The sequence below is a fragment of the Gymnodraco acuticeps genome, unplaced genomic scaffold (genome assembly GCF_902827175.1).
Source record: "Gymnodraco acuticeps unplaced genomic scaffold, fGymAcu1.1, whole genome shotgun sequence".
Taxonomy (NCBI): domain Eukaryota; kingdom Metazoa; phylum Chordata; class Actinopteri; order Perciformes; family Bathydraconidae; genus Gymnodraco; species Gymnodraco acuticeps.
The window spans coordinates 1305120-1325857 of NW_022990440.1; the positions used below are offsets into that span (position 1 = coordinate 1305120).

Consider the following 20738-nt stretch of genomic DNA (forward strand, 5'->3'; position numbering starts at 1 on the left):
CCCCTTCTGTTCATCATCTTCATCCTCCCAAATCAACAAATCCTCCTTCAAAACCAACTCAAATTCCACTGTTATGCCGATGACACACAGCTATACCTATCAACAAAATCTATTTCTCTTCACTCACGTCCGTAACCTCTACATCATCCTCGACCCCACCCTCACTTTCCTCCCTCATGTTAACCAGGTCAAAAAACACGCCCTCTTCCACTTAAAGATCGTTGCCCGCATCAGACCTCCCTGTCATCCACCACTGCTGAAACTCTGATCCATGCCTTCATTACATTCCGTCTTGATTACTGCAACAGCATTCTTTAAGGTTCACCTGCATACATCCTCAAAAAACTTCAATATGTCCAAAACTCAGCTGCACGCAAGCTCACCTCCACCCGACGCTCCGACCACATCACCCCCATCCTCCATGACATCCACTGGCTCCACATTAAACACAGCATTGACTTTAAAATTGAACTATAACAAAGCTCTCAACAACCTTTCCCCCCCCTCTGTGACCTCATCCAGCCCATCAGGACAAAGCTCCGTACCTGGGGTGACAGGGCCTTCACAGCAGCTTCCCCCTCACTCTGGAACTCCCTCCCCAGCCACGTCACATCTGCCAACACTCTCACATCATTCAAAAAAGCCCTCAAAACTCACCTCTTCCCTCTTGCCTTTAACTCCTAATCCACTAACCCTTTGCCCCTATTCCACCTAGCCTAGCACTTTTTACATTTGTTGTTATTTTTCTTTACTTGCTTGTGAAGCGCTTTGAGCACCAGGAAAGGCGCTATATAAATAACATGTATTATTATTATTATTATAACATAATGTATACAACACCACATTAAATGATTTCCCCTTTATTCTCTCAAAGTTAGCGTTAGATAATGCCTATGTTTCCTTGTGATATCCGAGTTAAGTGTTTGACCCCAATTAACTGTATTGTCTTGCAAAGGTAGTTTTCTAAAAAATATTTATTTTCTTTTTCTCTAAGGCAAAGAAATCTCCATTTGACCTGGATTCTTCCAGTGTTTGGATCTGTTCATGTTCTTTTTTTAATTTGTATGCGGAACATTCAATTTACATATTTAAACAAAATATATCAGAAAACGTGTAAATTATAGTCCAATGTTTTACCCTCCTGTAGTGTCTACTTGTCTACCAGGAAATTGGTTGAACAACAGGTCATGTGTACAACACAGGAGACGATGCATAGATGGTAATAACGAGTCTCTCCCTGTTTCAAGTTGGTAAAAATGACCAGTTTCTACATTGTACTCCTTAAAAAGCAGCTTTTTGTAAAGATGGGTTCCAATTTATCCTGTTTATAATAGTGATATGCAAGCCTGTTGAGATCATGTGTTTACAGGAAGCAGTTTATTTCTAATGTAGCCCTGAGCAGCCATATGAGCTGAAATCTCATTAGTAATGCGTTTAGGCAACCTTTAATACAATCCACATTCACTGCGCATAGCATTTGGAACTCAGCCTTCAGGAAACATTACATTACCCATTGTTAGTAGCCTCAGAATAGGGGGGGGGGGCTGTGAAAAGTTGATTTAATGCTCAACTGGAAAATAAAAGTTTGGTGGTGAGCAAAACAAAACAAAAAAAACGTAACTCTTGACAGATCCAGTGGAGCAGTTTGGTCACTATTGTACAATAGACTGTTTGTACTGATTTAGCCCAAGTTGTTGTCATATGACACAATATGCCTGTTAAAGGCATGTGATAATGTTATGGTTACTGAATTACATTTTTATTTTCTCTACAGCCAAACAGTAACTCAAGCACCTAAACTATATGCATGTTGTGGCAAACTAAAATGTATTTATTTACAAAGGATTATTTTGATAAGGATCATGTAAAATAAACAAACCTTTCAAAATTCTTCAAATCTGATGATCGTCATACAAAAATACAGCTAAAAGCGCTTCTTTTGTCCACAATCCAGGCAGGTGACCAATCTTGTTGTATTTCTAATTGTGATTGATTATGCTTTCTCGATTTCTTTTTTATATTTACATTTTTTTTTTATCCGTGAACAGCATACGACTGCCATTATGCTGTCTGTGAAAGAAAACAATAAAACCATACCTAAAAAAAAGGCAGATCAAACAACAACGTGGTTTTATTCAATCATGAGACAAAACAGATCTGTTATTGTGGAGGTTTTGTAAATGGTATCAATTTAGTGCATGATGCTTGACACTGAAAGAAAAGGATGCAGACAAGTTCATCAGTAGGAGAAACAGGTGTAGAAGCACTGATTTGAGCACAGAGACACTTTGTGGTGAGGCAGAGAACTGCAGGCTGTGTGAGTCTAATCTGAAATCAGAAGCAGTGCAAAAACATGCTGTACTACAAGAAACAGGCATCAGCCAGTGCCAAGGTAATATACTGTACAGGTTATAACACAGATGGCAGTGTGGCCTTGGGTTTTATCTCCCGTCACGTAGTACTAATGCAGTGCCCTTGAACAAGCTGCTTAACACCCTTAAACATGTTTCAGGAACATCAAAAAGCTGCATCCCAACCAGCGGAAAATAAGGCAAATTACACTCCAGAAATAAGCAAAAATCTAAATCTAAAGCATTATGAATTATACAAAATTAAATATATTAAAGACTTATTAACCAGTTTATCCTCCTTTGTTCCAGAATACAGAGTAGAATATTTCTCCTTTTCAGCTCATACATTATAATGATCTTACAGACGTTTTGGGGCATGTTCTTACAGGATGCACGCTATTTTAATGTAGCCAGAGCTTTAGAATCATCACAGAATGATTAGCCAGATTCACACTGGGTATCTACATATATTATATCAGGTTCAGGCTGGATTTATAAGGGCAGCACATGCAGGGATATAACCCCAGGAGAGAGAGAGCTGCAGTGAAGCCTATTAGCGCAGTACTGTTGGTGTGTAGCTGTTATAGTATTCCCCTCTGAAACGCTTGGCAAATAAACTTGAACGAATTCCAGATTCTGCAACATGACTACCTTCCAGCCACTGAGATCATAAAAAGAAAGCAGAAAAAGTAGAAAGGAAGAGTTTTTGGGAGAGACACCATGCTGCGACAGAGGGGCTTTGATATTGAAAGTGGTACAGTTACAAAAGAAGGCAGCAGAGCGGTATTGCTCAAAAATACATTCATTATTTGTAGAGAAAACAACCAGATTTATTATAGATGGATTCTTTAGTATAGAGAACATATGAAAACGGGTTAATGTCCTACTCGTTCTGCCTTTAGGAACACTCTGAAGCTGTTAAGATAATTAAAGTGGTGGGGAGCAGCCTGGCCTCTCTTTAAAGCTGCGCTCTCATTAGGAGCGCCTGGGCTTCTTGCTCCGTGCTGCAGATGAGTGTGTCAAGTGCTGTGATAATGCCTCCTCTGTCAAAACATATTAAGGCAGTGAGCTGGCGCTGCTGTGGGCGAGCTGTCTGCCTGAGCACCGCACAACCAGAGAGGAGGAAGAAGTCTAGCCAATGCCACTGGCAGGCGTACACAGAAGAGAGAGTTCACACGCACGCACACACACACACACACACAACCACACACAGGGATGCTTTTGCTTTGTGCCTTTATTTTTGCCAATGGCTGTTTCGTGCAAAAAGGTTCTACTCCCCATTTACTGGTCATAACCTTATGTTCTCTTTCAGAAATGAAGAATATTCACTTGTGTAAAATGGGTTTGCTAGAGCCATTCTTTCATCTATTAAAAATAAACATTATCCTCATTTCAATCTCGTATATGCGCCCTGAAAACATGAGTCCCTTTGTAAGAGTAAGGAAATACTATTGGTACAGAAATGTGCATTATTCACTCGTACTTTGTGCTTCCAAATACAATTCAGAATGTTTGGGGGTGCATTAACTTTGTCCCTTTATAGGTCACCACTTTAAAGACCATATTCAAAATATTCATGAATAAAACAAGCGCTCCCAGCTTGACGCTGTGCCAGTAAGTAGCTGTTGTGTTTATAGTTGCATAAAAAAGGCTTTTATTTGCCTGTTCTTGTATATAGATATTTCCTAATTGGACACCAGCCACAGCTTTTAATCTCTGCTTTAGTTATTCATCACAGTGCAGTTTGTCCAGTAATGACCCGTCTACCTAAACTGTTTATTTTTTTATATTTATATATATATATATATATATATATATATATATATATATTGGGAGGGATGAAACCCTCTTTAATGGTCACACATGCAGAGCACACAGCACACAGTGACATGTGGCCTCTGCTTTTAACCCATCCTAGTACCAGGAGTCTAGTACTAGGAGCAGTGCAGCTATTGCACAGCACCCGGGGAGTTTGAATAACGGCCTACTTGCTCAGAATGTACCATAAAGCTTTTCATGCATCAGGTGTGCTTACTTGGATCAAATAAACTCAAATGTTGTTGACACATTTGAACATTTGGCTCAATCTTCTGTTGACAGCATGCTATATTATCATGTTTATTAATGTGCTATATAAATAAAACTTGATTTGATATTATGCTAATGTTTTTCAGTGTTACATTTTATGACGTTTTAATAAAATCTTCTGATCCTTTGATATATTATTAACAAACAATTTATAAAAAATGTGTTTGTATTGACAACATAGTCAACATACCTTTCATTGAGATGAAAAGCTGTCCATAAAGTGTGTCATGCAGTTTATAAGATCAGAAAAATACAAATTTAAACTAAATAAAAATATAAGAAACTAAAATCTCTTGTCCTATTTCAACACATTGATATTTTAAATATATTATAAAGTATCCACTGTTAGAATAATACAAAAGTAATGAGCTATCAACAGTTATAGCTTGTAGTTATCACAACTGTACCGTCTTAATGCTAATGGAGTCTTGACTATAAAAAGATATAAACAAATAGGCTGCCAAATCAGATACATCATTTATGAATAGGCCCATCTTATAAAGCTTTGTATATATAGCTTACCGTTAATGATATTGACAGCAGGAATAACAGATTGTGTTTGAATGAACACATATATAATTAATAGTTAGGGTCTAAAAGGAACAGACAGTAGATGTAACAAATAAAACATCACTCTAAGGCTGCCACAGTCAAATCCTGTTAGTGACAATCCAAATGCAAATAAGAGACATTCATGTTAATTGTTTTTTGGTATTTCAAGCGGATTGTAATTGGGGCAAATATATATATATTTATATATATATTTGCCCCAATTACAACGGTTTACAAAAGCAGTGAGATGTTTTACAATTTAAAATGGCGCTTCAGTGTTTAGACCAGGGCTATTCAATTGGCGGCCCGCTGGCCAAATCCGGCCACGGGGTGATATTTACTGGCCCTTTGAGTATAATATTAAAAGTCATCTACTTTTTTTAAAGAATTGTTTTTGGGCCAGAGTGCCTTTATTCCAGAGAGGGTGTTACATTGAGAGATAGAGGGAAAGACATTGCCTGAAAAAATTGGGCGGGCTCGGGTTTCGAACCCACCTACTGTAGTGACAACTCCTGTCATTTATTGCATCTCTGCGTGAATGATTAGATCATTTCACCTAAATCAAATCAGATTAAAAGATGTTGATGGTTAAATCAGCTTCACACGTACTGTAGGCCTACTGAGTTCTGAACTTGCCATTTAGATCTATAAAGGCCTTGGGGCTATGTTGTTTGATTGAATTAAACACAATATATGCACTCCACTATTTACTGTATCTAAAGCTCTTAATATGATTGCTCATATTTCAAGCCATCTTTTTCCCGGCCCCTTTGCTTTCATCAACCAGCCCCCATTCCAAACTAATTGAAGAGCCCTGCTTTAGTTCATGCATATTTAAATTAGATCTCTGAGAATGGGTGGAGGGGAATTGTGTGACTCCTGACTAATCCTCTGTGTGACGCTGCAGGTCTCAACACTCACCCACGCCGGTGGAACTCCCCTCCACGGTGCCGACAACCTCATCCCTGTGCCTCCATCATCACAGCTGCCTATTGAAGTCTGACAAGCCAATTCCACAAATGCTAATTAAGTTGCTAAGAAAAACCATGGGGGCTAACCAGGCAAGTGCGCCAGAGATTGCTAGGCACAAAGATGCAGAGACCCAGAAGAGTAAAAGGCTAAAAAAGACATTTATCTTCTCTGAGCTGCACCCCTCTGATAATTCTCTCTTAGCAGCCTACCTTTAATTGTCCCAATGTCCCATTTGAGATATCCCTCTGAGAATATGCATACTGTAATGTAATAAAACGCTTTAGAAGACACACACATTCATTTCTTTCAGCTTAAGCACGCCGTGTTCATTTTACTAATACCTCCGCTGTGTTAAAACACAAATGAATTATCCTAATCAAGCTTTTCAAGGATGCCTCGGCTCTGCCTCAGTTTCACTGTGTTCACATTCCAGTTCCTGCTCACTGGCTGCACAAATACTCAGAGAAACTACCCCCGGAAAATGTGACAAAACAGGCGGGAGGTTGACAACATGTTGGGGGCCTCTGCTTCACTGTTATAACAATGGTAATTCTTAAAACGACACGCAGCCACTGTGCTGCTGATGAGAAGTCTAGCGGCACTCAACTGTCGCCCACCCACTCTGTGCTGATGGCGGTGACTAATGCCACCTATGGTCCAAATTGCAAGCTGGAGTTTCAGAGCGGATGTCACCAGCAACAACACTCAGTCTTTCAAGTACGTCAGACTTTGCATCGCCATAACGTTGGGAAACTTTAAGGTCCAACGCATTAACCTTTGTCTAACACGTAGATGCGAGGCATGCAATTTTTCCGAAGTGCATCACCACTCTGCATCCTCTCGTTAACCTTCGCCTGACACATCCCAGGACCTCAGAGTCAACAATAAAACAGAAAGCTAATTAGCAAACTATAAAGGGAAATTAATCATGAGTCAACATTGGAATTCACATCCAGTTTCATAAGGACTTGGGGATGTGTGTGGAGTTATTATCACACGTTATATTCTAAATTATTAAAGCTAACGAAGGATAGGTGTTTCTTTCAATCCAATGATGAATCTAATTGATCCAATATTTTCATAATTAGCTTGAGTTGAGATGAAATGTCGCTTGTGCACACAAACCTACCGACACGTTTGTAAAATGAGCAGTATTTTGGCTCTGAGCATAGAGGGTCTCCTGTGTAAACATAGCCTGGGGGCGCTCAGTCCTCCGTGACCTAATGGATCTAATCATCCCCATCATCTTCCTCATATCAGTGTCAATCACCACTCATCTGAATCCTTCTCTTTCTTCTTCTTCTATCTGCCATCTCCTCCATCGTCCTCTTCCTCTTCTTCCCCCCCCCCCTTTGTACTCCATCTTATCATCAGCCTCATAAACTCAGATGGAAAATCGTTGAAGTGCCAAATCCCAGCGGTCGGTTCTGCCACGGAATCCGCATACACAAACAGCTGCTGCCAGCATCAGTGTACAATTGTTGTGTCTGTTTACCACTTAGAGTTTCTGTGATATGAGACTGGATGGAAAAACCTTTTTTTTTTTTTTTTTTTAAAAAGGAGCCATCAGAGAGATACAACTGCTATACTCATATCAAAACATAGAATATTTTTTGATAAATCAGAAACACATTGTGTAGGAAGCACATGTTGCTAAAGAAAACTCACCAACGTTGGTTCTAAAAATGAATCTAAATCAAAATCCACGGATTAAAAGATCGAGCGATTGAACATTTGACCAAGCTACAAACCAGGCCTCTGCTGTTCTGCTGAAAAGCTGTCATATTGGAGATAAAACATTTTCGCGGCAACACAAGTGAATGATCTGTGACTGGGACTAGCTGTTGCCTGACAGCAGAACGTGCGTCAGTGTCGGGTCACCATGCCAAGAGCCACTATTTGACTCACGACAAGGTGTTACAGTTGAACCAGTGACCAATCAACACTCTTCACTCTGTCCACATTACTCCCATCAGAATCCTAACTTGATTAGAGGAGTAAAACAAGATTAGACACACAGAGGATAAGATATATGGAACCAATTATCTTCTCTGCTGCTCTGCTTCCATCCCTGTCGGCGTGTATATAAGTGTCATGGTGGCTTGTTTCTATTTCCGACGATAAGGCTAGCCCCCCTCCGCTGGCTGACAGACAGAGAGATAAACCCACGCACTCAGATGTATAATCAGACACTCAGGTGTGCATACCGGTGTCCATATACATGAACACCTGCACAGAACACACACACACACACACACACACACACACACACACACACACACACACACACACACACACACAACAACACACACAACACACAACACACACACACAACACCAACATCACACACACACACACCACATCACACACACACAACACACACACACACACACACACACACACACACACACACACACCACACACACACCCACACACACACACACACACACACACACACACCACACACACACACACACACACACACACACACACACACACACACACACACACACACACAACACACACACACACACACCATCACACACATCACACACACCACACACACACCACACACACAACACACACACACACACACACACACACCACACACACACACACACACACACACACACACACACACACACACACACACAACACCACACCACACACACACACACACACACACACACACACACACAGACACAGACAGACCAATCGCTTGTCAGACTTCATGACTTCAGTGTGATTGCTCCTCTTCAGCACCCACACAGCGAAGCCATAATTATGGCCCTCTTACACCCAATCCTGAAGACAATGACAGCTCAGGAAGGAGACCCCCCCCCTCCACACACACACACTGTACGCCCACATCACAGACACAGATACAAGGACACACAAACTCTAACAGCACAGAAGGGATTACTGCATTCTTCTGTTGAGTGTTTCTCTCATAACCTTGGGCTGAATTTGTTGAGATTTCCGGACATTAAAAGGAAACGTATAATGCCTGGTTTCCCAAAAAAAATGTATGTCTGCTCTGTTCAGGAATACATAATTGTTTCCATACTGTCGTTCTGAAAATACCCGTCCTCAACCTCCTTCTGAAATGCTGTGTTTCAGCACTCTGGAGGCCGTCTCCCTTCAAGTCCAGTCCGCTCTGAAAGTACTTTAACAAATGTGTAGTGTTACATTTGTTCAACTTGCAAAGAAATATGACGCTTTAATTAAACTGCTCATAACTTGCAATCTGTAATGGAAGGTACTTTCTCTAGCAAAGAAAAGTCCGTAAACACTAGATCATTGTTGCAGCCCTACTTTAAGGATATGGGATTTTGAGAATGTTTTCATCAATGTTGAGAAGTACCTACATTTCATTTCCTTCATTAACCATTCCTATGTAGTCATTCGTATCTTCAGACAATTAGTCAATTGTATTACAGTACTATTATACAATATATAACATGTCGGAGGACTTTACGGCTCCTTTTTGGAAGTACAAACTGCTTTAATATTTCGTTTTTGTAAAGCACTTCCTTATTTCTTTAGTGCATTGACACTAGTAATGTTACTTTTATTTGATATGCATTTTTCTACAAGCTGTTTGAGCATAACCGCTCTTGTAGCTCCCTAGTGGGCTCCCTTCTAGCAAAGTTATTATGTTCGGGGAGTTATCACTGCCTGAGTATTTCCTTCCACTGCCTTTCCCTCTCATAGCCCACCATGATAGATGCAATGAAACAGATGCAAAAGGCTATCAGGGCACGGAGAGGGACAGGGGACGGGGCTCTGACTCTCCCTCAGGGGGTTAATTTGCTTCGTGGCTTTACACTCGACAAGGCATCAGCACAGGATATAATCAACATCACAAACTAGAAGCATGAGGAAGATCATCAACCGAGAGATAGAGCATCACCAAAGCCCCGCGGCGTGGTCTGCCTCCGTTTCCACTCCAGAGATCGGAAACAATTATAAAACAGCGCCATAACACACAATCGATAACAATGTCTTCATTCATTTCCTAACACGCACTGTGCAGAGGTGTGCAGAAGCTGCAGTTTACAGCTGTTATTTGTTTTGAAGCAACAAAGGCTGTATCTGTGTATTACTCAATAGCTGTTTGACAAGACTGAGCATAAGCACACACAACATGTACAGACACATGTACACACTGAGGCAAACAAGTGTTGGTAGCCCAGCAACACACCCTAATTACCCTTTGCAATTGAATAGTGATCAGCAAAACAATTCACAGGGGACTTACTGGACGAAACACACACACGGGAATACAACATGCATTCTCAAGCAGCCTGATAGACATATTCAAACATCTCAAGGTCTTCAAGACGCTGCATGCATGCATGCATACGTATTTTAAAGATGAGGTAAGGTAAAGATAAGGTTCATGTCATTATTATTAAGTGTAATCCATACTGTGAGTCAGAATTGCTTTTTATTCTTCTTGGCTTACAGGCATTTGTCATGTCATCACTATTGATAAAACTGGCATGCAGCTAGAAATACAAATTCTATAAGGATCTGTAGTCTGAATACCAAGACATCGCTGAATCCCGAGTGCACACAGACCAATGTGTGTGGGGGGGAATGGTCAAATACTAGACTGCTGCTATAAATGTGAAGACAAAAGAGCTCGCTTTGATATAAAACATACCGACAGCAATTCACTGCAGGAAGCTCTGGAGACAGAGGGGGAGCAAACCGAGAGATCCAGCGACAGAGAAAGAGCGGATGGTGACAGAAAAAGACCAATGTGACATAACCCTTGGTGCAAAATGAGATCTCATAAGTGATGATTTTCACTACCCACTAATCCAAGAGGGAGATCAATAAGGTAATTGCGAAACACAAAAGCCATGGGAGGTGATCCAGTCATGGTGAAACATGGCTGCGGCTGCTACGGACAACCGAGAGCCTGGAGTAAAGAGATAACAAACACATGGTTTGTGTGTCAGATTCAACCAGCGATAAAACTATAAAGCAACGATACAGTTACGCAGCGGGATGAATGCAATGGTTATCAAGCCATTTCTTTCCTGAATGAGACAACAAGCACGGTTTGAAAGAGAAGGATGTATACCTAAGTACTGTCAGTTCGGATACACCTTCAAATGTACACAGGTACATAAAAGAAAGAGAATAGTAAGATGTTATGGGAGGTGAGGTTTCAGTGGTGTATATTGTATATAGCGAACTGAGCTTTCAGTTGAAGCTACTGCCTTTCCTTTTGTCTTTCTTCAGTTTATTTAGCAACCTCGACCCTTAAGGCAACAGTCGTGGCTGATTTGAGTTCAGATAGAGAATCTCCTGTCAGCTTTAGATCAGGGTTTCCGCTAGGATTTTTTCTCGCCGGTCAAATGTCCGAACAGAATTTATTTTACCGGACAAATTTGAAACTTACCGGTCATGTTTCAATAATAATAATAAGAATTATGTAGCAGAGTTTCCGTTAGCAGGTAATCACCGGACTATGACCGGATATGCTGATGTTTAAAACTCAGTTAATGGGGCTCATTTTTATATTGCTTCAGTTTATAATCGTAACGGATCGAAAAATTCAGATTCATTTTTCAAAAATGATTCCACAAACAACAAACAACATAATTATTACATTCAAAGAAACTACTTGTAGTAGATGAAGTACATTATTCAAAAGTTTACATTAACTTTGAATAATAACACAGGAGAAACGGATCCTCTCTTTTCCTCTCTCCCTCCCTCTCTCTCCTGACAGCCCGTCAGTTTCTCATGCAGCTCGCTAAACAATGGGCGGAGCTTCAGGTGATTATGCAGCAGCTGATCTGATCTCTCTCTCGTGTCCGGTTACACTTCACTTGCGTTTATGTCCATATCGATCAGATCCAGCTCTCCTGATCGGCCTTTATAGAGAGCACCGATTAAACTATTAAGAGTGAATATCGGCCGATAATGATCGGCGGGCAATCGATCGGAGCATCGGACATTTTGAATTTACCGGTTTTTATTCAATTTTACCAGCTAAAAACCGGTAATTACCGGCTAACGGAAACCCTGCTTTAGATGTAAGGTTACTGACAGAGCAAGAGGATAAAGCACTGCTCTGCCTTTGGTCTTCGCAAGCCCCAGCTGAAGCGATTGCTGATCCTCCAGTGAAATGGCTTCATTTCAGCACCACGGAGAGCTCTGCTGTGCTCGGCCATGGCTGACGCTCGGCTAAGTCTCCCCCTCTAGGGTAGTAAAAAGCATCTGTTTGGTTTGCCTTTCAAACGCGGCAATAATGTAGCTCTTAGTACACTCCCAAGAATTTCAGCATGACTAAAGCACCAGTCAAGGGCCAAGGGACGGTTGTTTGATGCTCAATGCGAAGCAAGAGAAACATCTACACTGAACAAAAATATAAATGCAACACTTTTGTTTTTGCTCCCATTTTTCATGAGATGAACTCAAAGATCTAAAACATTTTCTATATACACAAAATAACCATTTCTCTCAAATATTGTTCACAAATCTGAATAAATCTGTGATAGTGAGCACTTCTCCTTTGCCGAGATAATCCATCCCACCTCACAGGTGTGGCATATCAAGATGCTGATTAGACAGCATGATTATTGCACAGGTGTGCCTTAGGCTGGCCACAATAAAAGGCCACTCTGAAACGTGCAGTTTTGCTTTATTGGGGGGGTCTGGGGGGGTCCGAAAACCAGTCAGTATCTGGTGTGACCACCATTTGCCTCACGCAGTGCAACACATCTCCTTCGCATAGAGTTGATCAGGTTGTTGATTGTGGCCTGTGGAATGTTGGTCCACTCCTCTTCAATGGCTGTGCGAGGTTGCTGGATATTGGCAGGAACTGGAACACGCTGTCGTATACCCCGATCCAGAGCATCCCAAACATGCTCAATGGGTGACATGTCCGGTGAGTATGCTGGCCATGCAAGAACTGGGATGTTTTCAGCCTCCAGGAATTGTGTACAGATTCTTGCAACATGGGGCCGTGGATTATCATTCTGCAACATGAGGTGATGGTCGTGGATGAATGGCACAACAATGGGCCTCAGTATCTCGTCAGGGTATCTCTGTGCATTCACAATGCCATCAATAAAATGCACCTGTGTTCGTCGTCCATAACATACGCCTGCCCATACCATAACCCCACCACCACCATGGGCCACTCGATTCACAACATTGACATCAGAAAACCGCTCACCCACACGACGCCACACACGCTGTCTGCCATCTGCCCTGAACAGTGAAAACCGGGATTCATCCGTGAAGAGAACACCTCTCCAACGTGCCAGACGCCATCGAATGTGAGCATTTGCCCACTCAAGTCGGTTACGATGACGAACCGGAGTCAGGTCGAGACCCCGATGAGGAGGACGAGCATGCGGATGAGCTTCCCTGAGACGGTTTCTGACAGTTTGTGCAGAAATTCTTTGGTTATGCAAACCGATTGTTGCAGCAGCTGTCCGAGTGGCTGGTCTCAGACGATCTTGGAGGTGAACATGCTGGATGTGGAGGTCCTGGCAGAGTTCCCGTTAGCCGGTAATTACCGGACTACGACCGGTAAAATATGTTGAAGACCGGCAAATCTAAATCTCTCCGGTCAAAGTGTCCGTTCAAAATAATTTCCGTTTAGCGCAATATTACATCAGTTGCGCAACTTGCGCCATTTATGTGACAGACAAGAATAGTCAATTCTAATGTCTAACACGTAATGTGGAGAAAGAGATGTCCTGTATGGGTTGATTGTGCGTTGATCTGTTGGTAATGCCTCGGGGTTCCGGTGGGCATGTAAACAAACGCATAATGCTGCGCTATACTTTGTGGCCTCACCCAGTTGCATAGCGACGCTTATTGTTTAGGTGTCTTTTAATAAGCAGGTAGTCCTATCATTAGCTAGAACCAGTGCTGGAATTGGGCCGGTACTCACCGGTACGCAGTACCGGCACTTCTGGTTCTGACCCATGGAGTACCGGCACTTCTTGCTCAGTACCGGCATGCTGGCGGTACTCCGGTACTCATGCACCGTGCCAGTACTCAACACTCTCCCGCCGTTCTTATTATACATCCATATATATATATATATATATACAGCCGCCCGGTACTCAGTAGATGCGTCATGAGGTGCCGAACGGACATTCTCATCGCTCTAACCGCTGGAGTTTCACAGCGGCTGTCAGCTGTTTACTCCTGTCATTCAAACAGAACGTGCTGGAGAGGGGGCGGGGCTTATCTTCTCCATGTAAATACTGTGGTGGAAACGACTATGTCAAAATTAACCTATTTGACCGTGATTTAATAGTAATACACGTTTCAAAATAATAATAATAATAATGCCGAAGTAACAACATACTGAAAACTGTTAGTAAAACCATGTTTTAATGCTTTACAATTTACATACCTAGATGCAGGTGTGTTGTGTTTATGCAGTGCAACTCCCACCCAGTGGGTGGCTATGTAGAGTGATAGAACAGAGCAGGCACGCCCCCGAGAGAAGGAAAGCAAGTCACGTCACAAATTAGCATTTCTAAAATGTTAGCGTGGATTAATAAAAGTGCAAAAAGACAGCGGTTGTCGCCAGAAGAAACTTCAAATACAGAGAATGCTGTGCCTGTGTTGGAAATTGTGTCTGATGGGGAGCTTTCTTTGGTTGATCCTCCTGCTCCAAGTTCTAGTGCATTAGCATTAGCACTAGCTCCGCCGACTCCTCCAGAGCCTCTAACGTTAGCTGCTGCTGGCTCAACTGCCACCACCAACACCGGGCAAAGCGATGCACCTGACTGCTGGACAACGGACCAGGTGCAATATTTTTGCAAGACCAATGCATGGCTCCTTCTTAAAGATAAGAAGCTAGGATGTCGGATATGCAGAGATGTCAAATCTTTGGGAATACACACTGGACAAGGACTGAAACTGTCAACTGAATGGGGTGAGTGTGCAGTGTCTCATTTCGGTGTTGACAAGGGCAAACAACAAGCTAGCCTGAGAAAAAAAATCAAAGAACATAAAGAATCACAAGCCCATGTAAAAGCTGCTGACATCCTTACATCTGCTTCACGTGAAACTATTCAACATCAAGTGCAGTCTATGCATAAATCTGAATTAGACACCACTATCAGAGTTTTTCGAACGGCATATACAATTGGCAAACATAGCCGGCCATTCACAGACATGCCAATTGATTTGAATGTACAGAAACTGAATGGGCTGAACGTGGGCAGGGTTTTGCACTCCAATAAAACCTGTGGCGAAATCATCGACCACATAGCTCATGAGCTGAAGAAAAAAAAATGGCAAAAGACATTACAGAAAACCAAAGAAAACTCTGTGTTTTGGTCGATGAATCTACCACTATTAGTGGTAAAACGGTTGCTTGTTGTGTGTCTACGCTCAGCATTAGCTGATGCTGAGCCCGAAACGTTTTTTTGGGAGCTGATCGAGTTGGATGGAACAACGGCTGATGACATCACAAAGGCGTTAATGGAGTGTCTTGGAAGAGATTTTAACGAGGACTTTTTAGGTCAGTGTTTCGTTTCTTTTGCATGTGATGGGGCTTCAGTCATGCTAGGGAAGAGAACAGGCGTTGCTACCCAGTTGTGTAGTAAATTCCCAAGCCTGTTTGTGTGGCACTGCTCCAATCATCGTCTAGAGCTGGCAGTTGGGGATGTGGTCAAGGAGGTCTCAGGGCTCAATCATTTCCAGATCTTTTTTGACAAACTCTATTCCTTGTTCCATGCCTCCCCCAAAAATCAGAGGCAGTTAGCGCAGTGTGCGCAAGCAGTCGGACAGCGTCTCCTGGTGATAGGGCGTGTTTTGTCCATCCGCTGGGTGGCTTCAAGTGAAAGGAGCGTCAGAGCATTCTGGGAAAACTACCGAGTGCTTCATGATTACTTCACAAATGCTGCAAACGACACGAGCAGGGATTCCAGAGACAGAGCAAAGTACAAGGGCCTGGATGATGTGCTCACATCTGCAACGTTTGTCAGCAATCTGGGACTGATGTACGATGCGCTCACAGAGCTCAGCGACCTCTCTCGGCAACTCCAAAAAAGAGAGATGACACTGCCTACAGCAGATAGGCTCTTAACTCGAGAAATACGAGTTTTTGAATCCATGGTCACCATGCCTGGCCCACACATGACTACAGTTCATACAGCTCTAGCTGAGAAGTCCTTCAAGGGTGTTGCCCTGCGTGAGAATGGCAGGCTTGTACAGATTCATGCAGGTCAGTTTTTCCGCAGTATGGTAGAGAATCTGAGACACAGAATGACTTCCACAACCTCCTCTCATGTCAGCACAAGAGAAATCCCATTACATGGCCGGGAGGCCCGGGACAATCAGCTAATCCAGGACATGAAAGTTATCCATCCTGGAAGTTGGCCTGAAGAGGAGTTAGACGTACAGTATGGGGACGTAGAGGTGCTACGTTTGTGCGAAGTGCTGAAAGTGGACAGAAGAGAGGACTGTTCAGGGCTTTCGCGAATACAAGGAAACCAGGGCATCCCGTACACCTGCTGCCATGGAGCCTCTACTGAAAGCAGTCCGAACCATCGCTGTCTCCACTAGTGAGTGTGAGCGGGCATTCAGCTGCATGAACGATATCCTTACTGCAAAAAGGAATGCTCTCTCTGTCAGCCGACTGTCCAGCCTGGTTTTCATTAAATGTAATGGACCATCACTAGGACAGTTCAATCCGGAACAGTATGTGAGGTCCTGGCTGGCAAAGGGAAGGAGAAGTGCTGATGAAAGAGCCTGTCCAGCTCCAGCCCCTGATACTGATGTCCCCAAGGCCTTCTGGAGCCTTTTCTAACAATGTGAAGTATATTGCAAAGCAGCTCACCCAGTGAGAAGACTTTTGGCATAATGTGCCGATTTGTACAGATCCTGGAGATAGAAGGACTTCAGACCAACCAGGGAGTTATCTGATCAGCTTGGTGTTCAATGTAACTCTTTACCATGGCTCAGACTGTGTTACTTGCAGTTACAGTTTCTCATTTTAGATTGTGCAAATTTTGCATTTGTTTTTACATGTTCTTTGTTCATGCTCTTTATCATTTTTCTGAGTTGGAAAGTTAGATTGCATCATAGTTTACTTTATACATATTTGTATTCTTCAGTGGTGAAGTATATTGCAAAGCAGCTCAGCCATGTGAGAAGACTTTTGGCACTTTTTCGTTTTTCGTTTTCTGAGTTGGAAAGTTAGATTGCATTCAAAATGTACAGAAATACTTAATTTTGTTAAAGCTTTTTATAAAAAATGCTTCTGACCAGAGCTTTGTTTCCTTGTCATTAATGTTGAACACCACCAGAGGGGCTCTCACCTGAAAGGTCTCTGCTTCATGTGTCTTCAGCAGAAGATCTAGACTTTGATTGCTATATTTTCAGTTAATATTGACCTTACTGAGCTTTAGCCATATCCGCTGCCTATCATAAAAAATGTTAAGTACAGTGAACCTTTCTAAAATATACAGTAGTAAAGAGACAAACCCACCAGCATTATAGTAGCCAAATTCTTGTTTGTGGGCTGTATATATAAAATTGACTTGAAAAAGTTGCTGATTTTAGAGTACTGGCACCTTTTTCATTCCAATTCAAGCACTGGCTAGAACTAGCTAGATCTGATCGATATGGACATAAACACGAGTGAAGTCTAATCTGACGGGAGAGAGAGATCAGCTGCTGCTGACGAGTCGACACACAGCTCTGGATGATCACATGCAGCGGTGAGCGGAACAAAGCACACACCAGGTTAGAATAGCACACGTAGGCCTAGCTATTTTAATGACCTCTCAAACTACCGTAACTAGTTATAGATATGTTTAGTTTTACTGTCGGGTCACTCATTACTGATCCGCGAGCTGCATGATACTGACGGGCTGTCAGGAGAGGGAGAGCGCTCCGTTTATTATTCCCGTGTTATTGTAAGTTACTGTACACTTTTGAATAATGTAGTTAATCTACTATAATTAGTTTGTTTAATATCGAATCATATCAATTTGTTTTAAAGCACAATAAATAACAAAGAAGACCTTTGACCGGCACTTTTCTCATTTTGTCCGGAAGATTTCAACTTTAACGGACATGTTGACCGGCGAAAAAATATTCTAACGGGAACTCTGGGTCCTGGGCTGGTGTGGTTACACGTGGTCTGCGGTTGTGAGGCCGGTTGGATGTACTTCCAAATTCTCTGAAACGCCTTTGGAGACAGCTTATGGTAGAGAAATGAACATTCAATTCACGGGCAACAGCTCTGGTTGTCAGCATGCCAATTGCACGCTCCCTCAAAACTTGCGACATCTGTGGCATTATGCTGTGTGATAAAACTGAACATTTTTAGAGTGGCCTTTTATTGTGGCCAGCCTAAGGCACACCTGTGCAATCATCATGCTGTCTAATCAGCATCTTGATATGCCACACCTGTGAGGTGGGATGGATTATCTCGGCAAAGGAGAAGTGCTCACTATCACAGATTGTTTCAGATTTGTGAACAATATTTGAGAGAAAAGGTTATTTTGTGTATATAGAAAATGTTTTAGATCTTTGAGTTCATCTCATAAAAAATGGGAGCAAAAACAAAAGTGTTGCATTTATATTTTTGTTCAGTGTAGGAATTGCTATCTAAAAATAGACAGACCATATTAACACGACTTGTAATGTTCCTTGCGTCTTCGCTATTTTCTTACAAAACTGTACTAATGCAACAATTAAACAAGGTCAAATCACAGAGACAGAAAAGCAACATCCAGTAGTACTCCATATAGTCGACGGTGCATTCAGCCACAAGATGTGTGCAAGGTGCAAGACACTTTCTCAATACAAAACTAAAAACCTCACTCCATTTCTATTTTCATTGCTCCAACCACCTACTCATAAAACAGCTCAACATAAGTCATACCACAACGCTAGCGGGTTGTGATGAGAAGTCATTCTTGGAAATGTGGGGAAACTAACTAAGGTAGAAGGAGATGAAGCTGCTGCTCGGGAAACACGGATACAGCAGTGTGAAACAACAACACACAGCACAAAGTTAACTCCAAGTGGAATCAAATACACAATTAAAAACATAAATGAGTTGTATGGACACACGCCGACACACACAGTCAACTCAAAGCAGTCTCTCATATTTCGTATTACAAGTGTTTTACCTGTCATCGTTCTGAAAGGTCTGGTCCCCCAGCAGTAAGTCCCTGAAGCGATAGCGAGGTGGAAGAGGAGGCACCTCCGTGTCCACTTCCGCCATCTTGAGAGTCGAGATGTCCAGGATCACGCCCGAGTTGCTGCTGTTGTTCATCTGCACGCTCTCAGTGGAGGGCCTGCGAGGGAGAAGGAATCTGCTAAACAACATGTTTTCTGCTATTCCACAGGTAATAAGGCTGCTGAACACCTGAGCTCTGTTAAGTGCCTCGATAAACATTCATCTGTTTGTCATTTTGCAATTTAATTATTTATCTAAATAGTTATCACCTTAATAAACCATATTTAATTTAATCTTACTGTACAATAATTTGATATTCTGTTCTTGTATAAATCATAATCTATTTACGTGTATATAGTCTTATTGCACTATTTTTTATTTGTATTTTATTATATATGTTGCATCGTTGGAGGAGCTCGGGTCGTAAGATTTCCATTGCCATTTATACACTGTAGCTTATGTGCACATGACATTCAAACCTTTGAACCTTGAAATCTAGAAAAATAATGGAATATCTTAAGAAACCTATGATTGTTTTGATAAGATAAATATAAGAGAATGACTGGGAGGAAGGTTAAATGCTGGAAGTCTAAAGGCAGTTATAGGGCTATATAATGACAACGCACTGTTGGAAATCACAACGCACAATTTCCGAGGGCTTTATGTGCTACTGAAAGCCTCCGCTTCATTCATCTTGGACAACAACCATCAGTGCAAAGGGAAAAAAAGGGCCCATTTATCTGTTCCATGAATACAGATTTTAAATGAACATGGCATGCATTACTACACTTGAGTGAAGATTCTAGCCGAACTCGTAAGCTGTTTTCGGTCAACAAAGTTTAAACCTAAAATGTTTTGACAGATGGTTTAAGAAAAAAAAGGCTAAACGTGGACCTGATTCTCTGAGTGGAAACAAGTCATGCATGAAAACACAGGATTTGACATTACTGTCCTATCTCACAAGTGTCGTGTTTTATTCAACAAAATAAAATGGACATATACAAGCGCGTGCATAATTAAAAAAGAAGAACTGACTGTTTGCCACCATCACAGTAGACCACAAATTATGGCAGTGACAAATATGAAAAGACAAACTGCCTACTTCATGATGACAGCATGCGTTTGTGTGTGTAATGCATAAAAGCTGGCTGCCTATAGTGGTTTGTGTTCCTACAGTATCACATACAGGGGGATTCGGTAGATTACCTATCATCAGGAGAACTTGATGGTCTCCGTGGAGGGCTTGATGTCCGGCGTGGAGGGCTTGATGTCCGGCGTGGAGGGCTTGATGTCCGGCGTGGAGGGCTTGATGTCCGGCGTGGAGGGCTTGATGTCCGGCGTGGCGGGTTCATGGCTGCCTCTTTTGATTGACGGACAGGAGAAGGGGAGAAAGGGGAACAGTGAGAGAGTTTAAACACACATATTAAATATTCAGCACTTTCGCACTTAGCAAGGATGTGATCCGATTACATTCACTGCAGTAACGCTCTTTAACGGTACAGTTAAATGTAAATGTGTTCCCTGTCTGACTCATGCTAGAAGAGTGATGTTGTTTCTACGTGTATATTGTAAGTAGCATGTTA

At 42.0% G+C, this 20738-nt stretch overlaps 1 protein-coding gene across 23 annotated transcripts in view; it reads right to left on the bottom strand.

The window, feature by feature from the left end:
* The window catches only part of si:dkey-21e5.1 (potassium channel subfamily T member 1), an 84107-nt gene that overhangs the window by 58667 nt on the left and 4702 nt on the right, over positions 1–20738 (bottom strand). For 21 of the 23 annotated variants that reach the window (XR_004569885.1, XR_004569886.1, XM_034225168.1 and 18 more), the window contains exons 2-3: positions 20362–20515; positions 19106–19273 (exon numbers count right to left, since the gene is read on the bottom strand). Coding sequence is in view for 21 of the 23 variants with exons in the window: in XM_034225168.1 (XP_034081059.1) it covers positions 19106–19273; positions 20362–20515 (322 nt within the window). In the remaining 2 variants the exon portion in view is untranslated. The remainder of the gene's footprint in view (positions 1–19105; positions 19274–20361; positions 20516–20738) is intronic. The other 2 variants (XM_034225155.1, XM_034225160.1) reach the window with 1 other exon arrangement.